Here is a 21,502-nt window from a genome sequence, read left to right on the forward strand (position 1 = left end):
TGTGTCACAATAGTTTTAAATTTTTTCTTAATATTTTTGTGTTATATTTCATTGTAGTAGTTCCAGAATTATTTAATCACCATGTCTAACATTTTCATTATAGCTGCTTCAGACTAAGTCTGGTTATATGCTTCTTGCCACTCATTTCATCATTATTCTTTAACATTGCATATGTTCTAGAACTTTTGTTTCCATATATAAACTTACCTCTAAGATTCTTCACCATGATTACCACTATGGCTTCTGACTGCATTGCTCAATTGCAAACACTAACCATGCAAACTTCTATAAGTCCAAACAAAATGGAACTAGATTCTTATGCCTTTTACACTTACACATAGCCTTCAGTTTTATAGGAAAGATGATGCCTATGATTCACATGTGCTTTCTATCGAGATGGGACAATGCTTAGATTTAGTATAAACCTTAATGATACATTCATAACTGAATGCTACTAATTAAGCTAAATATCCTAGTGAATTCACAGTGAATGATTTCAGGGCCTAACATAACATTTTTCATGTAAATAATCTGAATGTCCTTGATATAGATTAAACTTGCTGAATTTCAGGTCACAGAAATGTGCCCATCTATGTTAATAACCTGTTATTTAGTATTTAGTATTTATTCTTTGCCTCTTATAATAGAGCTTCATTCATTTATTCAACAAACATTTTTGTTAGTATAACAACTATTGAGTCTTCTAATTGGTACTAAATAACAAACCTCAAGGAGAAAGATAAAATTCCTGCCCTTAGAAGTATTTCACTGTCTACTAGAAAGATAATTGTATAATTATATCATGAATATACTGGAAGAAACTCTAATGGAAGCATATAAAACATTTCATAGGAATCTCAAAGGGTATTGAACCAGGTGGGTTCTTAGAAGGAGATCAGCACAGATTTCCTGAGAAAGGAACATTTTGAAAAGTATCTAAAAACAATAGTAAGTTGAGCAAGCTGATCAAAGGCACGAAGTAGTCTAGGTCAAAGTTCTAATGTGCCCATTAGACAGAGGCATGGAAGAACAAGGAGGATTTTGGAAAATATAAAAAATGATACTGAAGCATAATGGGCCTACATAGGACTGGTATGAGTCGGATTTAAAAGGTCACCAAGGACCATACTCTAGGGTAGTTTGATTTCATTCTCTGTATGTTAAGAAGTAAGTGTGACTCTGTAAGGAAATTGGATTGTGAATGATTGCTCTTGTAGCCTATCCCACAGATAGTTAATGAAGAATATGGAAAATGACAACTCCCAGGACAGGGAAATGACAGTTCCCCAAAACTGTCTGACTTGGAAGAGGAGAGGGGAGGAAGGCATCCTTTCCCAGTAACAATGGGCCCCGAGGAGAAAAAGCAAACATTCATCCTTTCCTGAGTTGATCCCCATCCAGCATCTCCACCGAAAGCAAACATTTCCAATAACAATGAGTCCCGAAGGGACTGAGTGCTAGGCCTTGGACTTTCACTCTTTCCCATTGTGGATGAGTCCTGGAAGGAGAAAAGCAAATAGTGAAGCTCTGAGTTCACAGCAAACTCCAGCTGGGTTCTGAGCTTTTATCCCTTCCCAGTAACAATAAATTTCAAACATTTTACAACTTCCTTCCTGACTGTGCAAACCAACATGTCCTGCTTCAGTGTCCAATAATCAAGCCACTCTCATTATGAACTATAAAACTCAGACTCCTCCTGTAACTGGGGACCATTTTTCACCCCAAAAATGAGCCCCTCTGAAGTCTGACTGATGGACTCCATGGCTGAATAAACCCTCCTGGTTATTTGGGCTTACAATTAACAGATACATATGAAAGAAGACAGAGAGAAACAGATAGGGGTCGGGAGAAGTAGACAAAGAGAGAGTTCATGATTATGTTCTGTAATACTAAAATCTTTTTGTGGTAATTGTTTTCTGTGTGCTTTAAAGTAATAGAATTTTTAAACATGTTGGCAGAAATGCATGTGATAAAGCCAGAAGTCAAAATACTAATTCTTTTAGTTTCTTATATCATTGTCCATTGTTGTTGATATTGTACTTATTTGCTAGTCTCCTCTCATTAGTTTCATTTGGAAGTATTAATCATTTTCAACAGAAAAAGATTATTTTACTACAATAATAACTTCCTGCTTGCTTCATGGCTTAATCATGCCAAGATGGAAGAAAAGTAGGATGCACATTTTCAAAGTATTCACATTTTTCTGGGATTCATTTGCTTCAAATAAATCAATCTTTTATAACTCTGTGTGTGTTTATGTGTGTGTGTGTGTGTGTGTGTGTGTGTGTGTGTGTGTTGATAGACTTGTGAGATTATTGGTTTACAATATTGAAATTGTATTTTTACATTTCTCATTCTATACTAATTTATAAGATTACTGTAATTGTGTTAAACCTCATAGTAAGTCAGTAAACATTAGTTAAATAGAATTCCATGGTTTTATTTCTACATATATTTAATAAAGGTGATACTTTTGAAGAATTTTATAATATATTTACTATTGTTTTATTTAGAATTTAACGTTTCATCATTATATTACTTTCATTTTAATCAACAAATTGTTCTTAATTCCCACCTACATGTCATTCAAATCTCAAATACAGTGTGTTGAAACTAGAATCTAGAACAATACGTAATCAATACAAATGTTTCTTTAAAGGTAAAATTGGTATATTTCACTGATTTTGTTGTTAAAGGGTAAAGGAAATAAGCAAAATATCTTTAATTTTCCTTTATTATTAATTCTCAGTGCTTTCAGCCTACAGTGTATAATTATAACACGCTAGATTTGTGTGATTTTAAAAAGTACGCACATAACCAGTTTGCTCTGTCTTCTTACAGAAAGTCATATCCTGGAAGATGTCAACAAGTGTATCATAGCCTTGAGAGACCAGGATGCAGATAATTTAGACCGTGCCGCAGGAGCTATCAGAGGACGGGCAGCAAGAGTTGCTCACATTGTCACTGGTGAAATGGACAGTTATGAACCTGGGGCCTACACTGAAGGTGTCATGAGAAATGTTAACTTCCTTACAAGTACTGGTAAGTCTTCATTCCCAGGGACAGCTGTACTGTTCCTGATGTTTGAATGTATACAATTACCCAATATTCATACATATGGAAAAAAGTCTCATTCTGTCTTACTTGCTTCAACATACATAGCAATGCTATAATATCTGTTAGGTGCTCATGACTCATGGTTATGTGATTTAAAATTTATCCTGGTGAAATAAATATATTCACTAAGGAGAAAAGGTCTTTTATAAATATATGTTATGTAAATTACCCAAAGACCTTACCCACTTTTGAATGTTTATTAATGCCAGTTGTTAGATATATAAAGACAGTATAATTTTAAGTGTGTAATAGTCTCTGGATCCTCTTTTGGCTTTTTTATTATTAAACACAAATTCATCATATGTTTCCAGAGAAATGCTCTCTACCTTCATCTGTGGTTGTTTGTGAAATGCCATTTTCTTCTTGCACATAATGTTCTTAAAAAAAATGCTTAAAAAATATGTAATTAGTATTTCATTTAGGTTGCAGCTTCCAAGTTTCTAATTTCTGAAATCATTCACTAAATGCTTTTAATCACTTGGTAAAATGGCATCCTTCTTTTTAACATTATGATGAACATTTCTCCAATAAATTTACAGAAGTGTGAGGATTCATATGGATTCATACACAAGAAGGACAGTCAACTAATTTTGAGTCATCCTGGCAAAATTCTTTCCTCCGAAAAATGTTTGTGAAGTTGTGTAATCCCTAGGTAGAATTGTTTTATTATTGCCTCTTAACTTAGGGTGATGGCGTATCTGTGATTCTGAAAATATTCTAAGTTCTGTACTTAAACATCCATCCTAAGGAATCATTGTTTACATTATTTATAGGGCACATTAAATTTGGAAGGTATGTACATTGTCTAGTTAAAAGGGTAGAAAGGATAAGAATGGGTGTTTTTTTTTTTTTTTAAAGTTTGCCTTTTTAATGAAGATGTTCTTTGAGATTAATTAATTAAGAGAAACAGACCAAGAGTTAAATAATCTTCACTAGAGACTGGTTCTGAAGAGCTGTGCTACAAGACAAACAGCAAGATTTGCAAAGAATCAATGATTAGTTTTGTGTTTTCCTAGTATGCTGATATAGAAAATCTTTGACAAATCTTGGCAAAGAGTTTTTGTGTTCACCCTTTAAAATTATTTCAAAAATTCTGAAAATGTGCAAAGGAAAGATGGAAGCGGTACATCCACAACTCTTAATATTAAACATATTTCTATATGCCCTCAAAGTTACTCATGTCACAAATAGATCACATAGTGGTTGGGTTTTCAATTAGGTGTGGCAATGTATTTACTTACTTAAGAAGTTGATTGTATTATGATCATTTAGTATCTCTTCACTTTATTAGATTTTAGGAGTCCTTTCTTGTTGGTAGATATAAAGTACAGAGTTGCCGGCATCCCTGATTTTTTTTTTTCTCCCTATCTTCTGAGAATGAAATTGTAAGTGAAAGAAGAATGTATCGGGGGTTTGTCCTTCAGCCAAGTGATAATTTTCTCTAGGGAATTGAACAGGCAAATTCTACCAGAATTACTATTTCTGGCCTCTGTATCTAAGTTTTGTAATCATATTAGCAATGTCTTGTAATCATGCTCTGTGTGATCATAATGTCTATATAAATTGCCAAGTGTACAGTTTTATGCTTCATTAGAAAGAGTTTGTATCTGTCATATGTACAAAAAGAAGCAAAAGTGAAATTCCAAATTGTTCAGAATGTGAAGTGTATTATGAGAACACTGTTCACAATCTGAAATCAGAATAAAAATGAAAGTTACCTACACATTTAACTACAGTTTGTTAATATACTAATGATTCCTAATGACTGTATCAGTCATCTAATCAAAATGGCTACATTATCACAACCAGTAGAGAAAAAGTCCATTCTCCTCTGATTACTTGTATGTATACTAGTTAAAATTCTCCAGGTAAATTATGTCCTATGTTCCAAATAAAACAATGAAGAATGATCCTGGGTTATTCTTTATTAAACAAATCTTATCATTAATGTAACAGTATAGTTTATGACTTCTTCATTTTGCCAGTCTAGTTTTTCAGATAAATTTTTGGCGTATCTTTGAAGAAAGCTTCTAAACTTTTAAAGTATGTCTAATTCAAACTTTTCTCCAAACAGCTTTCCTTGAAAATTATCAAAAGCATGCCTCACTAAAGGGAATTCTGAGGAATAAATTTGATGAAAAATCTAATTAGATCAGTTTGATCTTAACCAAACCTGAAAAATATGAGAATTCTCTCTCCCACTGAGATATTGTCTATGAAAATACTTTCTACTATTCTATCCTGCACAATTAAGTAACAGGAGATATTCATCTTTGTTCACTTCTGCTTCATATCTTGAACTTATTATTTATAAATAATTGTCAAATTACATAATTGGAAATGTCATGTTTTGTGTTATGAGACCTTAATAGTTTCTATTTGAGCGAGAAGAATGGCTATTTACGTGGCCTGTTTTTTGGTACTCTTTCTTTCACATAGTTCTCAGGATTAAACCTAGCTCCCTGAAAACAACTTAATGAAATACTATTATTAGTTGTTTTTATTTCTGAGACTTTCTAGTCTTTGCAATATTTGACTTCAAGTATTGTCATCAATGATAAAACCTAAGCCATACTTATCTAAATCACCAAGAGTGTTTTGGAATATGGCGCCTTTGATTTAAATCAGACTTTGTGGCTCATTAGCACATTTTAAGGTTTGATGATCTTGTGTTTTCAGCATTAAGAAGCCATGTTGCTTTGTTGCATTTCAGGAATTGACACACACTGGCAGTTGGTTTTAAATGAAGTGTGGTCAACATCTGAGTACTGCATTTTAGTCACAGGTGTAATACTGTAATCTCCATGTGAAATTCATTATTCCATCCCATTCTTCCCTGTCACTAAGCTCCTCCACTTGTCGATAATTTCTGATGGGGAAGAAAATATATTGTTTCTTTGTTAAACAACAAACCTTCTGAATTGCAGTGTGAAGGCTTATAAGTTATACTCTAAACATCAATTTGCATGTTTTTTCATGCTGACAAGTTTGGGGAAAACCTAAGAAATGGACTGACAGTATATTTTTGAGTGATTTATGGACCCAAAGCATCTGTTGCCAATCTCTAAACTGCACCTGTTTTTACTCTCAGTCAGGTTCACTGACCAAAACAGAAGCACTTATATGCATCTCACCACGACATCCTGATGGCATTCACTGTTGGCAACTGGGAGTTATGGGAACTAAAGACTCATTCATCCAGTACCAGATGAGGGGAAAACTGCAAAATGCATACCCAGAATTCCCTCCTTAGAGTACAAAAGATCATATAATTACATTTTTCCCTTCGAAGGCAAATGAGTCAGTTGAAAAGATATTTGAGTCTATTTCTGAAGTGTATTTTTTTTTTCAAACTGGTTTCCAAAGTGGATAGACTTAAGTTTATGATTAAGTTGGTAGAAGTTATTACATTGAGAGGCTTTTTGAAAAAATTCTACTTTCTTTGTGTTACATCTCTGCCCTACAACCTTTAATAGTCATAGATTAAAAAATGAAGGCTTTTGATCTGGCAGTCCTTGCCCCTTACCATCCAGCAATGTTTGAAAATTGGTCTGTTGAGTAGAAGTGACTCAAAGAATTTTCATGTATCCAGTACAGTTTGACTGACATAATTTTTACATAATTGGCTGGAGCTTATTGTTGTTCTTGCTTTTGTTGAGCCTGGGTCGTAGTTTCCATCGTGCCGTGGTCTCTTCTGTTCTCTCATTATATACTCAAGTCTACTTTGCTCACTTAATTTGCTTTCCTACAATTCACCCTAAAATTCATTTCTAACATTTTTTCCCTAGTATTGTCCAAAATATATCTTCTATTCCACCTAAGTTGACACTTTCACAATCATGTAGACATTCCAGGATTGTTACTGCCTTTAGGTCTTCTCCATGCTGTCACTCTTGTCTTGATATCTCTATCCCTTGTTTTTCACATCAAATTATATCCATCTTTCAAGGACACTTATATCTTGTCTTCTAAAACCTTTTTGCACTCCCTTTAGCATAGTAAAACCTTTCTATTCTCAGGGGTTATGGCTGTTAAGAGATGTGCCCTTCATGTATGTCTTCCAGACTACTACTTGCTGACCATGAATTTTTCAGATGTGCTTATAATTTCTACATACATTATTTCCTTTTAGAAGAGAATGTAAACTGCAGGAGAAAAAAAATATATACCCCTGTTTTCTTCAAGAGTCTATCTTTTGTCTTGTGTTAGATTTAAAAAATTAAAAACAAAAACTTCTAATGGGGTCCCTATGATTTTGCTACTTCAGTTCCTAACTTGCAATGCCTTCTCTTCTCTATTGTCCTCTCAAAACAAAATTATCTTTAACATTTTCTCCATGCTACCACCTTCACAAAGGTGCTTCTGATTCCCTTTCAGTTAGAATGAATTGCTTAATTATCTGTCTGTGGATGTGCTTGTCATCTAGTTAATGCTTATTTTACTTTTTCTCACATTAGCTATCTACTTATGAGCTTCTCCCATTAGGTTGCAATATCCTCAAAGGTGGATATTACATTTTATTTATTTTTATGTTCCCCTGTAAAATCTTTTTTCCAGTAAATATTACAAGTACAAAAAGATCATTGATAACCAAGTCGTTCTTTAAACTTTAAACTTGAAATTTTCTACAGTATGATTACATTATGCAGTGTAACATAGTTGAGTGAGACAATAAGTTATCTTCCCAATTTAGGGGAAAAATCACAAAAGTACCTCAGAAGCAATGGGCACGTCAAAGGCTGGGACAGGGAACTGATTAAGGAAATAATCCCTTACTATCCAGAGTTAGACATTAGCTACATCCAGAAAATTTAGGGTCATGTTTTCAAAAGATTATTCAGTGAGCTTTTGAACAGGAGATCATTGTAAGCTCCGGGGCACGGTTTGCCGCCAACTAAAATCGGGCAGAAAGCGGCAGAAGCAAGCTTTATTAGAATTTGGCCCTTGGGCGAAATTCCCAGCCCCCGGGGTAAGGGTAGGGGTGGAAGAAAATTGTACGTGGCCCGCGCTGCCCAGGGTCTTTATAGGCCGGAATGGGCGGGGGTCCTGCTGAGTGACAGGTGGAGTTAAGGGAGTTAAGGGTCAGCAGGTGGCATTAAAGGTCAGTGGAGTTAAGGTTCAACAAGTGAAGTTAAGGGTCAGTAGAATTAAGGGTCAACAGGTGGAGTTAAATGTCAACAGTTGGAGTTAAGGGTCAGTGGAGTTTTCTTGTTCCTTTGATGGATCACCATTTGGCGCGCTGCCCTTCCTCTCAGTTACTCCACTCTCTCTCCTACAGTTGCCCAAATTCCGACCTAACAATCATGACTTATGTGTATTCAGTTACTTACAGAAACCATCTTTGAACTTCATCTGTTGAAAGATCCCATTGAACCTAATTTCACTAATGTTTCTAGCAAATCCCTGCAGGGGGTAGAAACCAGGTTTGTAACAGTATGAATCAGGGTTCTGAATTATGTGCTTTGTTCCTTTGTACTTTAGCCTGAATCTGACATTCAACACAACTAGTCAGAGAGCATTAACAAGGGACTTCGCTCTGCAGATCACTTGGCAAACCAAGTGTCCTTAAGGTGATTACACAGATGGGAGTTAATTAACAACCCAGACTCTTTAAAGAAGAAGATTCCATGGCCTTGGAAGTGCTTCTGATCCCCCATGAATGAGGGACCTTGAATAGCATTGTGAGTTGAATAAAGTGTGATTCAGTTTTCTATCCAAGGATGACTACATTTTTATAGGAACCAAATCCAGTTAAGGAACTGAGGATACTTCTTATTTACCCTGTTAAGTAAATGGAAATATAAACTTAATCAACCAAAAGGAAAGTGGTATAAAAACAGAACTTCTCTATACGGACTGTGTTTTAGAAACAATCTTCTGACTTTGTGATACGGTACATGGACTAATTAAGACACTGCTGCTAGGGCTGGGGATATAGCTCAGATGGTAGAGTGCTTGCCTTGCAAGCATGAGTCCCTGGGTTCAAACCCCAGCACTGAATTAAAAGAAAAAAAAGGCACCACTGCTGGTATTAGCTTTATTAACAAAAAGAATACATTCCCACATATTGGAAAAAAATTATTGTCAAAAGGAAAAAATAATGTAAAGACAGACTTTAAAAATGTATTCTAGATAAGCATAAGGAGGGGCTGAACCAATTCTATATACTTGGAAAATGTAAATTGTGTATTTGAGGTTGCTGCCAAATGAAGACGGATTAAAAATAAGGAAAATGAATTGGCATGGACAAAAAGAAAGGGAGAATTTAAAGAGGAATTAGAGAGTGAGGAGCTACTGTGTGGTTCTTCACCAGTGTGATGATGTTTCAGTGGTCTTCTTTTCTTTGATTCTGCAACTGCTTCAGATGCATCTTCTCCAGGCAAACATGACACTATCTGGAAAGAGAAATGTTTACACCTTTCATTCTGGTCCTACTTTCATATACTTTTGTAAAGAAGGCAAATTCTTATTTGTTCTATGAACCTTAATTTGGTAAAAGTAATAGGCATAATAGTTGTTTGTGTTTAAGTAGATTAAGTATAAAGTATTCTTTTGGCTCTATGTTGCAAACCACAGAAACTCTTGATAGTTAAATTGAGCTGAAAAACACATAGAGAAATGTTGGAGAGCAAGAGATGCTACATACAGGAACCCTAGTAAAAGTTGTCCCAAAGAACAGCTGTTTGAAGTTCTGTTCCAGCCCATGCTCAACACTTAATGGGACTAACAGTATTTTAAAGTCATGATACTGGGCCTCACAGATGGTACATTCATTTGTGACCACATTCCAGATTACTTCTACACTGGAATAAACCCTGAAATATACCTGCTTTTGTATCACTTACATTGAATTCCATTTCTTGGGATGAATCATCATGTTAGGATAATATAAATCATGTGTCTACCACTTGGCTCTCTGCACCAGAGTGGGAGATAGCCATCTTTTGGGCTTCTAAGGAGACATTGCTGTGCCTCACATTAACTCACACTGGTCGATTCCCCAGCATAAAATGGGCTTTAGAGTTCATGAAGTGCAGGTGGTGGTGAGAAGCAGAAGATGATAAGCAACAAGGGAGTAACAGTACCTAGAACAGAAATTAAATATTGATTTTACTAACTTGACTGGTCATCACCAACACAATGGAACTATTTCCACCCATATCATTCAACTAGGAGAATTACTTTTCCAGCAGCTTGCTCAAACTCAGTTCTTTCTGCTGGTTTATGCAGTTTTCAAAGCAAGCACAAAATCATGCTTTATTCCTGGTAGATTTATTCAGTGAAGCATTGTGACACCACTCCAAATCTAGGTGTGTTCCAGGGAAGATGTGCCATAACAGAATATATGATATGAAGATAATTCACTGTCAAGAGAGTGGGTTAATAAATTAATGATTGCTTTGGTGTTTCTGTGAAAGCAGAAGGGAGTCTATGAAATTTTTGAAAAAATAGGACAGTATATCCCTCAGTAATTTCTTCTTTTGTAAAACTATAATAATGATGAATTAACAAGTCTGTATCCTATATGCTTTTCAAATGTACAATGAGACTGTATTTGTTTAAACTGTAAACAGGTAAGGACTTTGATTTTATTCATTTTAAGATAAAAAGTATAGTAGACAGTCTTTGTCTCAGCATAGATCAATGCCTTCTAGGTTCATAGTGCTTATGTGGTCACTGGGAAAGGAGAAATGAATGTTCAAGACCAGTGGTGATCAGAAGCTCTGGGGTCTGGAACGGTCTTAGCTCCTTTCCTACTATCCTGAGGGCTAAGATCAATATTTCAACACCCCTCTAAATCACCAACACACACCATTATGCCATAGCACAGTTGATAGGAAGCTCTGGGACAGACAGCCATGTACCAGGTAATCCAATGATTAAGTCTCTTCATAAGAGACAGTAAAACGTTTAAAATGTTTAACAAACTGTAGCATAGTACATGTTTTTAAAAATGTAGACAGTATCTAGCAGAATTCTCCCCTTCACTCTATCTTGAAAACCAGATTTGTGAAACTAATGAAATAACTCCCAGCAGTTGTTAAAAGTATATTTCATGTATTAATAGCCCTCAGCTGCAGAGACAATTAATTTTACTTTTTTTAGAGATCTTTATATATAGTCTGGAAAGTCTGGTTTTATATTTATTGATGTGAGCTGGTAAAATTTTTATATACTTTTCTGTAAAACTAAATTTGAGGTTCAGGGTCACTGAGTCTAGAGAATAAACTGAGGTAGTGTGTCCCTTAGATTTTCTCTCCTCTGACTTTAGAGAGAGAATACATCATGTGAAATCAAGTGCATAAATCAGATTGCATTTCTTTTGGTAGTAAATAATTGGTGCAGACAGCAGAACTTAATTTGTAATGGTTTTAACCATTTCATCCTGAGCTTCTCCTTACCAATTATCTTTTGTGTCAATTTCTCTGGAGTTCCTCAGATGTATTCCTAGTTGAATGGAGGTGGTCAAAACAAACATAATTATATGGTGAAGTTCCAAGATAAGAGCAAGTTTAGTAAGTGAAAAATTAAGCATTACTAAGGTGAATGGTACCTATAGCGGTTGCCAAAATAAGGCATATCAAATTTATGCTATCAGATTTCGTAGACAGGAAAACAAACGATGAGAGAGCAAATCATTGTAAAGAGAAAAATAAGCTAGTAGGCCAACATATGCAAATGGCAACATTATCTACAAGCTTTATTAATAAATGTGAATATTTTATTCAATGAAGCAAAAAAAATAATAATTTATCACCAGGCAGTGAATTAAAGAATAGTACCTTTCTTTAACTTAGGGGAGGACTATAGACATGATAGCTATCTCAAGATTGTCAATGAAAGAAGCAAAGAATATTTCACTGAAGGAGAGAAGGATATTTTAAAAGATAGTCACATAATTGGAGTAGAACAAGTGTACATCAATGAATTGTCCAGTTAATCAAGTTAGGGAAGCTAGAAATAATTCAAGAGAAACCAAAGAGATAGTCAACGAAAGCGCCCTTCCCACCATATGCCTTGCTAATTTCTGCTGACATACATTTTCACTTCACAAATCAAATTTTTTAGCTCGTGGCAATTTACAGCCACCTCTTTCATCAATTACAGAACGTATTACTGCTTAACAATTCTGTACAGCTGGCCAAGGACTTAGTAAGAGATTTCTTCTCTTGAAATGTATTGGTAACCCAGTGGTATCTTGAAAAATGTAATATATTCTGGTGATCATCCACCATTTAATTTTACTGTCTGCCAAAATCTGTAGCAGTTAAAGTTAAGTGAACAATTTATATTATAAAATTTCTCTGCTGATATAGGGAATTTTAAAGGTATCATTTATTATAAACACTGCTGGCAGTATTTCTTTAAGATTCCAGATATTCTAAAGTCAAGTGTTGATTGTAAGTTACAGTGATTTAGGAAAGTTTAGGCATATTCTTTTTCCACATGCCTCAAAATTTCCACATAACTAGAAAGAGGAATAGACTATGGATATTGATTCTAAAAACAATTGTTCTTGATGAAAGAAGCCATATGTTAAAATTTTGTACTTCTCTTGCCATCTCCCCTACCTAATTTACTTACTCTTCCTTCTACCGAATGCTTCTGTTAGTAAATAGTTATTAATGTTTTTTTATTGATTATGTTTATTATCTTAAAAATAGTTTATTAGTGCATATTAATTATTGGGAATAATGAGTTTTATTGTGGCATATTTATTGATGTATATAATATACTGGAATCATATCCACTCCTCATTAACTTTGTTCACAGATAAAATCAAATAATATTGAGTCTGGAGACTAACAATGTTTTTTTTTTTTTGTTATTGTTTGTTCGTTTTTCTTTTTCTATATATTTAAACAACCAGCAAGCCAGATATGGTGGTGCATGCCTGCAATCTCAGTTACTTGAAAGGCTGAGGCAAGAGAATCACAAGTTACAGGCCAGCCTGGCAAGTTAGCAACATCCCATCTCAAAATAAAACACTACAGAAAAGGGCTGGGGTTATAGCTCAGTGGTAGAGCACTTTACCTAGCATGTGCAAGGGTTTGGGTTTAATCTCCAGTATTACAAAATAAAAGTAAAAGCTATCAAAAAGGCAAATCCATCAGATATATCTGTGTCATCCTAGTCTAATATACTTTTAAAATAACAGTAAGGGAACAGAAAGACAATAAACCCATAATGACAAATTCAAGGATATAGGATCATCTCTGAAAACTAAGAAACAAAAAAGTATTCAGAAGATGGAAATCAACTGGAAATATGGAGATAGATGAAAGAAAGCAGTCAAGTCTTCATCTAGAACATCCACATGAGAGGTCTGCAGAGAAAGTATGGGTTTCACTTTCACTTATAAACTTCTTATCAGCAACACTGGATTTTTTAAGGCAATGAAGTGATTGTTTCACATTGCATACAAAAATTAATATGAACTTATAAACTGCAGTTTGGTTATGTTTTGGGCTTTTCCCCAAGCTTGGTTCCCAGTGTGGCAATGTTAGGAGGTGGTAAGACCTTAGTAGGTAGAACTTTGTGGGAAGTATTAGGTCATGTCCTTAGTTTTCTGGAAGGGATTGAGGGATCCCAAGCTCTCTGACTTACCGTTTTGTCAATGTGACTTGTCTCTTTTGCATGTGCTCCTACTGTTGTGATGCCATCAGCCATGAGTTCCTCACCAAAGCTGAGCCAATGCTGGCACCTTGACCTTGAATCTTAGAACTCTGAGCTAAGTGATCCTCTTTTCTTGATAAAAATGTCCAACTTCTGGTATTTTGTTAGAGCAATGAAAAACAAACAGAATGGTACAAAAACTATATTCATTCAAATCATGTGGCAAAATGAAAACCTTTTTGTATGCATAAGAACTCAGAATATCTTTTTAAAAATTTCTTGAAAATGTGCTTGAGAAAACAAGGAATGAAAGTAACAGAAATAAAAAGACTTGGAAATCTGAAATTGTAAATCTAACCCAGGGATATAATAAAAAAAGAAAAAAGATAACAGATGTGTAGCAGTTCTAGAAAGGGATTGATTAACATTACAGCACAAAGTCAGTGAACTCTAAGTAAAAAATCATTCTAAAAAGAGCCTAAAATAGACTTAAACAATCATTAAATTAGTCACATGATAAAGTAAGTATCCTTACCAAAAGACATTGATATACTTGTCCCCACCCAGCAGAATGAGAATATCATAAATCTAACTACATAATCCTAAAACCTTAAACTCTGGTTGTATTGCTATCAGTTTATGCTTGTATATCTTTTAATTTTCATTGTCTATATTTGGGTGTCTTCGTTCATTTTTAAACCAGTTTTCAGTGTCACATGGTAGCATTGTTATGTATATTATAAATATATATTACATATGTATACAAAAATGACATTTACATTAATATCCATTTATAAAATATGTAGATATTATTTTCTCATAACTATTTTATTGAACATAATTATATATATAGTTTATGTGATATTATACATAAGATGTGAAATTATTTCTTTCTTTTGTTTTCAATGGTTAATTTATAAATTAATTATCTTCCAGCTATACTGGGTCATCTCTATGCTATTGTCAAGGATGCCTGGAAGTCTGGTACATGTTGAACACATCTAATAAAGAAGTCTGAAATCTGAAATACTCCAAAATCCGAAACATTTTGATTTCTCACCTGATGTCAAAAGTGTAAAATTCTACTCCTGACCTCATGTGATGGGTTGTTGTATAAATGCAGGCACACTAAAAATATTGCATAAAATTATCTTGAATTTATGTGTATAGAATATGTGAGAAGCATAAATATGGATATTGAGTTTAGAATTTTGTCTCATCCCTTAAACATCTCACTCTTTATATACAAATATCCTCAAATCTGAAAAAAAATCCAAAATGTGAAATACTTCTGATCCCATTTTTAGATAAAGAAAACTCAGCCTGTAATGACTTTTGATCATGTTAAGGATGAGTGGACTAACCAGTAATGTACAATGCTTACAGTTTAATATCCCTTTCATGATATCCAGAGCCAACTTATTTATGCTGTTTATAGATGTGATATAGTTTGATGGCCTACACCTGGTTCAATCAATTACATAGCTCAACTTGGCAATATGACCAGCAGTAGATAGAAAGATCCTGCTGAAATTATTTGCCTAAAGTCTGCTAAAACCCAAATTTCTTGTATATGTCTCAGTGGTTCATAATCCAAAGATGAAACTACATCCTGTAAAAGGATTTTGGGTAGGTGTGCCTTTAAGTTTTGCAGGCTCCTATACTGGCTGTACATTCTTTCCCTGCTGTATTTCATTTCCACCTGGAATAATTTATTATGTAACTAGGTTCTATATAATTTTGCAAACCCTTTTGGTAATCTAACATTGTATAATTGTTGCAGTCATAACTCATTTACTTTACAAAACGATGTGAAAAACACACACACACACACACACACACACACTCCTATGTAGTTATACATAGTAAATCAAGTAGTTGTATTTGGTTTAGTTGTTAACAGTTGTTTTTACTTTTATTTTCCTTTTTGAAAATGCTTAGTATCATCTCATAATTAAACTATCACAGCCGATTTGGGCTATTATAAAATGCTCTGAAATAGATAATTTATAAACAACAAAAATTTATTGCTTATAGTTCTGGAGGTAAGAGAGATTGAGATAAAGGTACCCACGGATTTGATGTCTGATAAGTTCCCATGCCTCATAGATGTTGGTTTCTAAGTGCCCTCACATGATGGAGCAGACAAGCAAGCTCCTTCACACCTCTTTCTCAGAGTACTAATCTCATTAATGCCATTTAGAAGGGCTGTTCCTCCTAAACACTATAACTCAATACTATAGTTTTGGTGATAAGACTTCAACATAAGTTTGCAGGGCAGTAGGGAGTGGGGGCATACATCCAAACTATTGCATAGACAGCATGCACTCAAAATGTTGGGTCTTGCTACTTTTCTCATAGGAATTGCCAAGCTCTGATACCTTAGTCACTAGACTTTCTTTTCATTTAGAATAACTGACTTGTATTACATCTCAATATAAAAATAATGAGTGGACTAACTAGTAACGGACAAATCTTTTTCTTCAGCATTGACTCAGCCTTTTATGTCTTATTTGCTATGATAGTATGGTCCATCCACCAAATTACCCTGCCTCCTTTGAAGTCCAGAGCTGTTTCAAAGCATATCCTCTCTACATCAGTTACCTATTATTACATGAAAATTTTCCTTAAACTTGCAAATTAAAACAACGAACATTTATTTTTTCATAATTTCTTGGGTCAGGAATCTGGGAGCAGCTTAGGTGAGTGAGCATGGCTTAGGATCTCTCATGAAGTTGCAGGGTAGCTGTTAGCCATGGCTGCAGTCATGCAGGGCTCACCTGAGACTGAGGAGCTGCTTCTCAGCTCATTGACAAGGTTGTTTCTGGGAGACTTGATTTTCTTGCTATGTGATCCTCTCCATGTGCTGCCTATATGTTCTCATAATATGACTTCTGCCTTTTTCAGAATGAGTGGTTCAAAGGAAAGGGAGTCGGGGAGAGAGAAAGATACAAAGGTGAACCAGCATCTTAGTATAATATGAGTTCTGAAGTCTCATACCATCACTTTTGCTGTTCAGTTTGTGAGAAGTAAGTTACTAAATTCAAGGGGTTACTAAGTTAGGTAAAAGGAAGGATGTTATACAAGACATGGATATCAGGAGGCAAGACTGTTGGATCATTTTACAGATTGTCTTCCAAAACTTCTAAATATTTACTCAGTATGATCCTTATGTCACCAAAATCTAGTAAATCTTTTTGAGTGCATGAGTCTCTCAATCCCTCCCTATTTTCTGTTTTCAAATCTAGTACTAGAAGGATAATCAAGGACCTGGTACATCATAACACTCTGTAGATATATATTAAAAGGATGAATAAATACTGCATATCTTCCCAGGGACCCTCAATAAATTTGATTGACCATAAAAATAACACTGTGCAAGAAGGAATCCTCTCAATCATTTCTCTCCATGACTAATTTGTGCTGGTTGGTTTCATAGTCTCAGAGACATACAGAACCAATTCACAAGCATTGCTCTAAATATCATGTTTTGTTTCCATGGTCATGTGAAGAAAGCATTAAATGTGGAATCTAGAAAACCAAATTTCTAGACTTAGGTTTACTATTAAATAATTGTGAAAATTGCTTAAAATGTATGAGCATCATGTACTCAAGTGCTCAAAGAAGAGTGATGTAGAAGATCTCTAGTATTTCTACATACATCATTATACTTACCTCCCTCCTTTTAATTTAGAATCATTTGTCTACATTCTATGTCAGCGACATGCTTTAATGGATTTGCTAGCTGTTTTCAAATTCTCAAAATCTTAAAACTATTTAATAATTAAAGAACAAAACTTTCAAAATATAAAAAAGAGTGTTTTGCTTTGTTTTTGTGTTTTCAAAGACTGCTGAAGACCTCATGCCGTCTTCCTGTGGAGAAGTGGGTGCACTGTTCATATTTTAAGTGATTATTATTGTTGTTGCTCTAATGGTAATAAATCATTTACTTTGCAAAAAATATAAATTTAAAAATTAAGAACAACCAGTTTTTTGAAAAGAAAAAAAGTATATAAACACTCAACAATTTAAATGCATTTTAGTAGTCAAACGATATGTGTAGAGTTTATAACCAAAGGGTAGATTAGAATTTTAACTCTAATATTTATCAACAATATGACCTTATGCCAATGACTTAACCAATCTAAACCTTCCTTTTATCATCTATAAAACAGGGGCAATAAACTTCTCTCTTAGAGTTATTATGATTATTTATGTTGAATAGTGCATATAGATCCTTTTACATGCTTATGTCCGTAACTATTAGTATTAATATTATTATTGACATTGTTATTAGATCTGACTATAGTAGAAATACCACTAACTTGGTGGTTGGATTTTCATTTGATTCACCTTCTGATTGAAGTGGACAAATTCTAATGTGCAATATAAAAAAGACACAAATCATTATAGTAAATAGCAAATAAATACTGAGATTTTGTGTTCTTGTTCTGATAAAATTTAATCTCCAAAATTCTCACTTTCTGAATTTTTTTTTGTATTTTGCTTTTTTTATGATCCATTGTCTTAGTTCAGGCTGTCATCACATGTACAAACCAGAGACTGCTATAATCCTAGACTGGATAGCAAAGCAACAGGAATTTGTTTCTCATATTCTGGAGATAAGACATCCAAGATCATGGTCCCAGCATAGCTGGGTTCTGGTGAGAGTCTTCTTCCTTATCTGCAGACTGCTGTTGTTTTGTATTCTTATATGGTGGAAAACAATGACAAGAAGCAAACTCTCTCTCATGTCTCTTCTATGAAGATTATTAATCCCATCTATATGTGCTCCATCCTCATGACCTAATTATCTCCCAAAGGTCCTGTGTCCAAATGTGACAAATCAGGAATTGTGGTTTCACATATTGATTTTGGAGAAACAAAGTTCACAGGATCTAGGTTCATAAGTTCCTATACTTTCTTCAAAACAAAATCATTTTGAAGACAAAATATTTAAAAAATTCAAATCATAAATAGCACAAAGTATAATAATGTATTTTTTTGCCTGATATTTGGCAAGCTTAATTCTATTTTTCAAGGGTATTCCTATCACATATGTTTAAGGAATACAAAGATAAAAGAAATAGTATACCTTACACCAAAAGAGGCAAAAGATGACATCATCTCATCTATCTATATTTATATTGAAGGAATTTAGTTGAAAACAATTTTTTTTTCAGAAATGGTAACTCCTTGAGAAAATTAAAAAGAAATCAGTAGCACCCAATCAGTTTATAATTATTTTAAAGACAGTTGACTTTCTAAAGACAGTTGACTTTTTAAAGACAGTTGACTGTTTAATATTTTTAAGTGTGAAAAGCAAAGTTGAGAACATCTCTGTATATAAAATTCATTCATTTCTCAAAAAACTAAACATTTTGTACAGCTCTCAGAGCAAAGGTATTTGGAAGGATTAAAAGTTTTCAGTTTATCAGGTCTGGGGTTGTGGCTCAGTGCTAAAGTGCTTGCCTAGCTCATGTGAAGAACTAGATTTGATCCCCAGCACATTAAAGAAAAATAATAATAATTACTAAAAGTTTTCAGTTTATCAAATTAACTTCCAATAACTTTCTGTGCATCTGTGATGCTTCTTGTCAAATACTTATTTGAGGAAGACCAGTGTTTCTTAACTTTTTGTGAAGGGTACATTCTATTGCACCAATCTTTTCTGTTATAATGCAGGCCAATACACTCACTCAAAAGTATACATCCAGTGCAATGATGGGATATAATTTTAAACTTTATTATAGGAAGAAACAGAAGGGTGGATCTGTATTAAAAACAGTAATGATGTAAAAGATTACCTTCATCTCATGACAAATGGTTGATTTGAACTGTTGTACTTTAGAAACAAGTCTCAGAAATATTTCCCCATTTCACTTGGAAAACACAGCAGTCCGAAAAATTCATTACAATCTGATTTTAGATTAGTTCCTCATTTAAAATAAAATTTTATGAAAATATTTTATTCATATGTTGTTATATTCAAGTACAATTTTATTTAAGAAAGTGGGTTTGGGGGCTTTTCCAGTTTGACCTAGTGGTAGAGAACTAGCCTAGCATATGTGAAGCCATGGGTTCAATCCCCCAACACTGAAAAAAAATGTTCATGCATACACATACACACACAGATGTACATGCACACACACACGTATTGGCTTTATCACACAATTATATGAAACCATATATTCCTAGGTAATTATCAGGCTCTATTTGATATTTCTCACCTTTTTCTTTTTCACCATTATGAACTGAGAAGTTAATCAATTCACAAATTCTATTTTTAACCAGTGCCCATATACTTACCCCATCTCTATTCATAATAAAAAAGAAAACACTAGACTTCAATCCCTGAAAGTTCTGTCCCTTCTTTACTGCCTCTTATTTATCACATTTATCTATAAAGAGCCTATAAAACTGTCCCTAGCTCTTTAGCATGTGAGTGTCTCAATGCAGTGTTATCTCCTCTGCTATTTTAGGGTCAGAATATAATTAAGGATTAAACTTGCTTTCCTTGCTATTTTTTTTTTTCATTCAAAACTTACTTGGTATTTACTGACTATAAATATAGCATTAAACTAAGTGCTGAGAAGTAGAACATATCCAAATCTTCTAAGTGTTTAATTGTGGTTGAAGAAATATTAAATAGCAGGATCATTTTATGATGCAAAGCAGTGCTTTGCCCCTCACCTATACTCCCAGGCCCTAAAACACATTCTTGTTAAAGAACATCAAAATAATTGTATTAAATTATGAGGTGGAAGTGACTAAAATTATAATGAATGTAATGTAATCCTCTTTTGATTGAGAAGCTACTTCAGGTTCTTGCAATATTTTATCACCCTTAGAGTGTTTTATCCTTGTAGAAAAACTGAGTAGAAGTAAGTATAATTTTCCTGATAGGTCAAGGAGTTTATGCTGCCAATAAGACAGGGTGGTTGGTGGCATATCCAAGTTCAAATGGAGAAAGTATTCCTGTCCCTAACTCTCCTGTTGTTAACTGCAGCTGTGGACATAACACAGAAAGTAAGTCCTGGAGTCCTTCACAAAGTAATCAATAGCAGATAGGATAAGAAATCAGAATTGAAAAGTGATACAGTGGGACGTTGCCTATACTCCTTTTATTTATTTATTTTTTTCCGTATTTCCTGGCTAAGACTTTTGGACAAAATGAATCTGGAAACTGTACATGAAGCACAGACAGTAAAGCTCCAAGAAAAATTCCTTTTCTTAGGCTAGAGGATAGATAAGTGGGAGTAAGTTTATGGAATGAAACTCATTTAACTGTCCCAGCCTGATGAGAGGCAAGTCCATTCCTGAGGTAGTGGTAGTATCGAATTACCAATATCAATACAGAAACACAAGTATTAAAAGGATAATAATAAAATACTATAAAACTCCATGCACCCAGCAACTTGGGAGCCTGAGGTAGGAGGATCCCAAGTTTGAGGCCTACCTCAGCAAATTAGCAAGGCTACAAGGAATTTAGTGAGACTCTGTCTTGAAATAAAAATAATAAAAAATTTAAAAGGGTTGGGGATATGGCCCAGGGGTTAATCACCTGAGTTCAATCACTGGTACCAAAATAAATAAGTATAAAAATAATAGTAAATAAAAATTTTAATAACTATCATAAATTTGATGAGCTAGATGAAATGGACCAACTTCTTGAAGGACACAAATACTTAAATGTCATTGAACAGATAATAAGAAGTGTTGGAGGAAGAGATGAAGAAATTGAAGTTCTTTCTGGGCGTATTGGCTC

At 34.1% G+C, this 21,502-nt stretch overlaps 1 protein-coding gene across 3 annotated transcripts in view; it reads left to right on the forward strand.

The window, feature by feature from the left end:
* CTNNA3 (catenin alpha 3) overlaps positions 1-21,502 on the forward strand; it is a 1,874,587-nt gene that overhangs the window by 1,376,280 nt on the left and 476,805 nt on the right. For all 3 annotated transcript variants that reach the window (XM_079135772.1, XM_079135773.1, XM_079135774.1), the window contains exon 12: positions 2,842-3,042. In XM_079135772.1, the coding sequence (XP_078991898.1) occupies positions 2,842-3,042 (201 nt within the window). The remainder of the gene's footprint in view (positions 1-2,841; positions 3,043-21,502) is intronic.

The sequence above is a fragment of the Sciurus vulgaris genome (assembly GCF_902686455.1).
Source record: "Sciurus vulgaris genome assembly, chromosome: 4".
Lineage (NCBI taxonomy): Eukaryota > Metazoa > Chordata > Mammalia > Rodentia > Sciuridae > Sciurus > Sciurus vulgaris.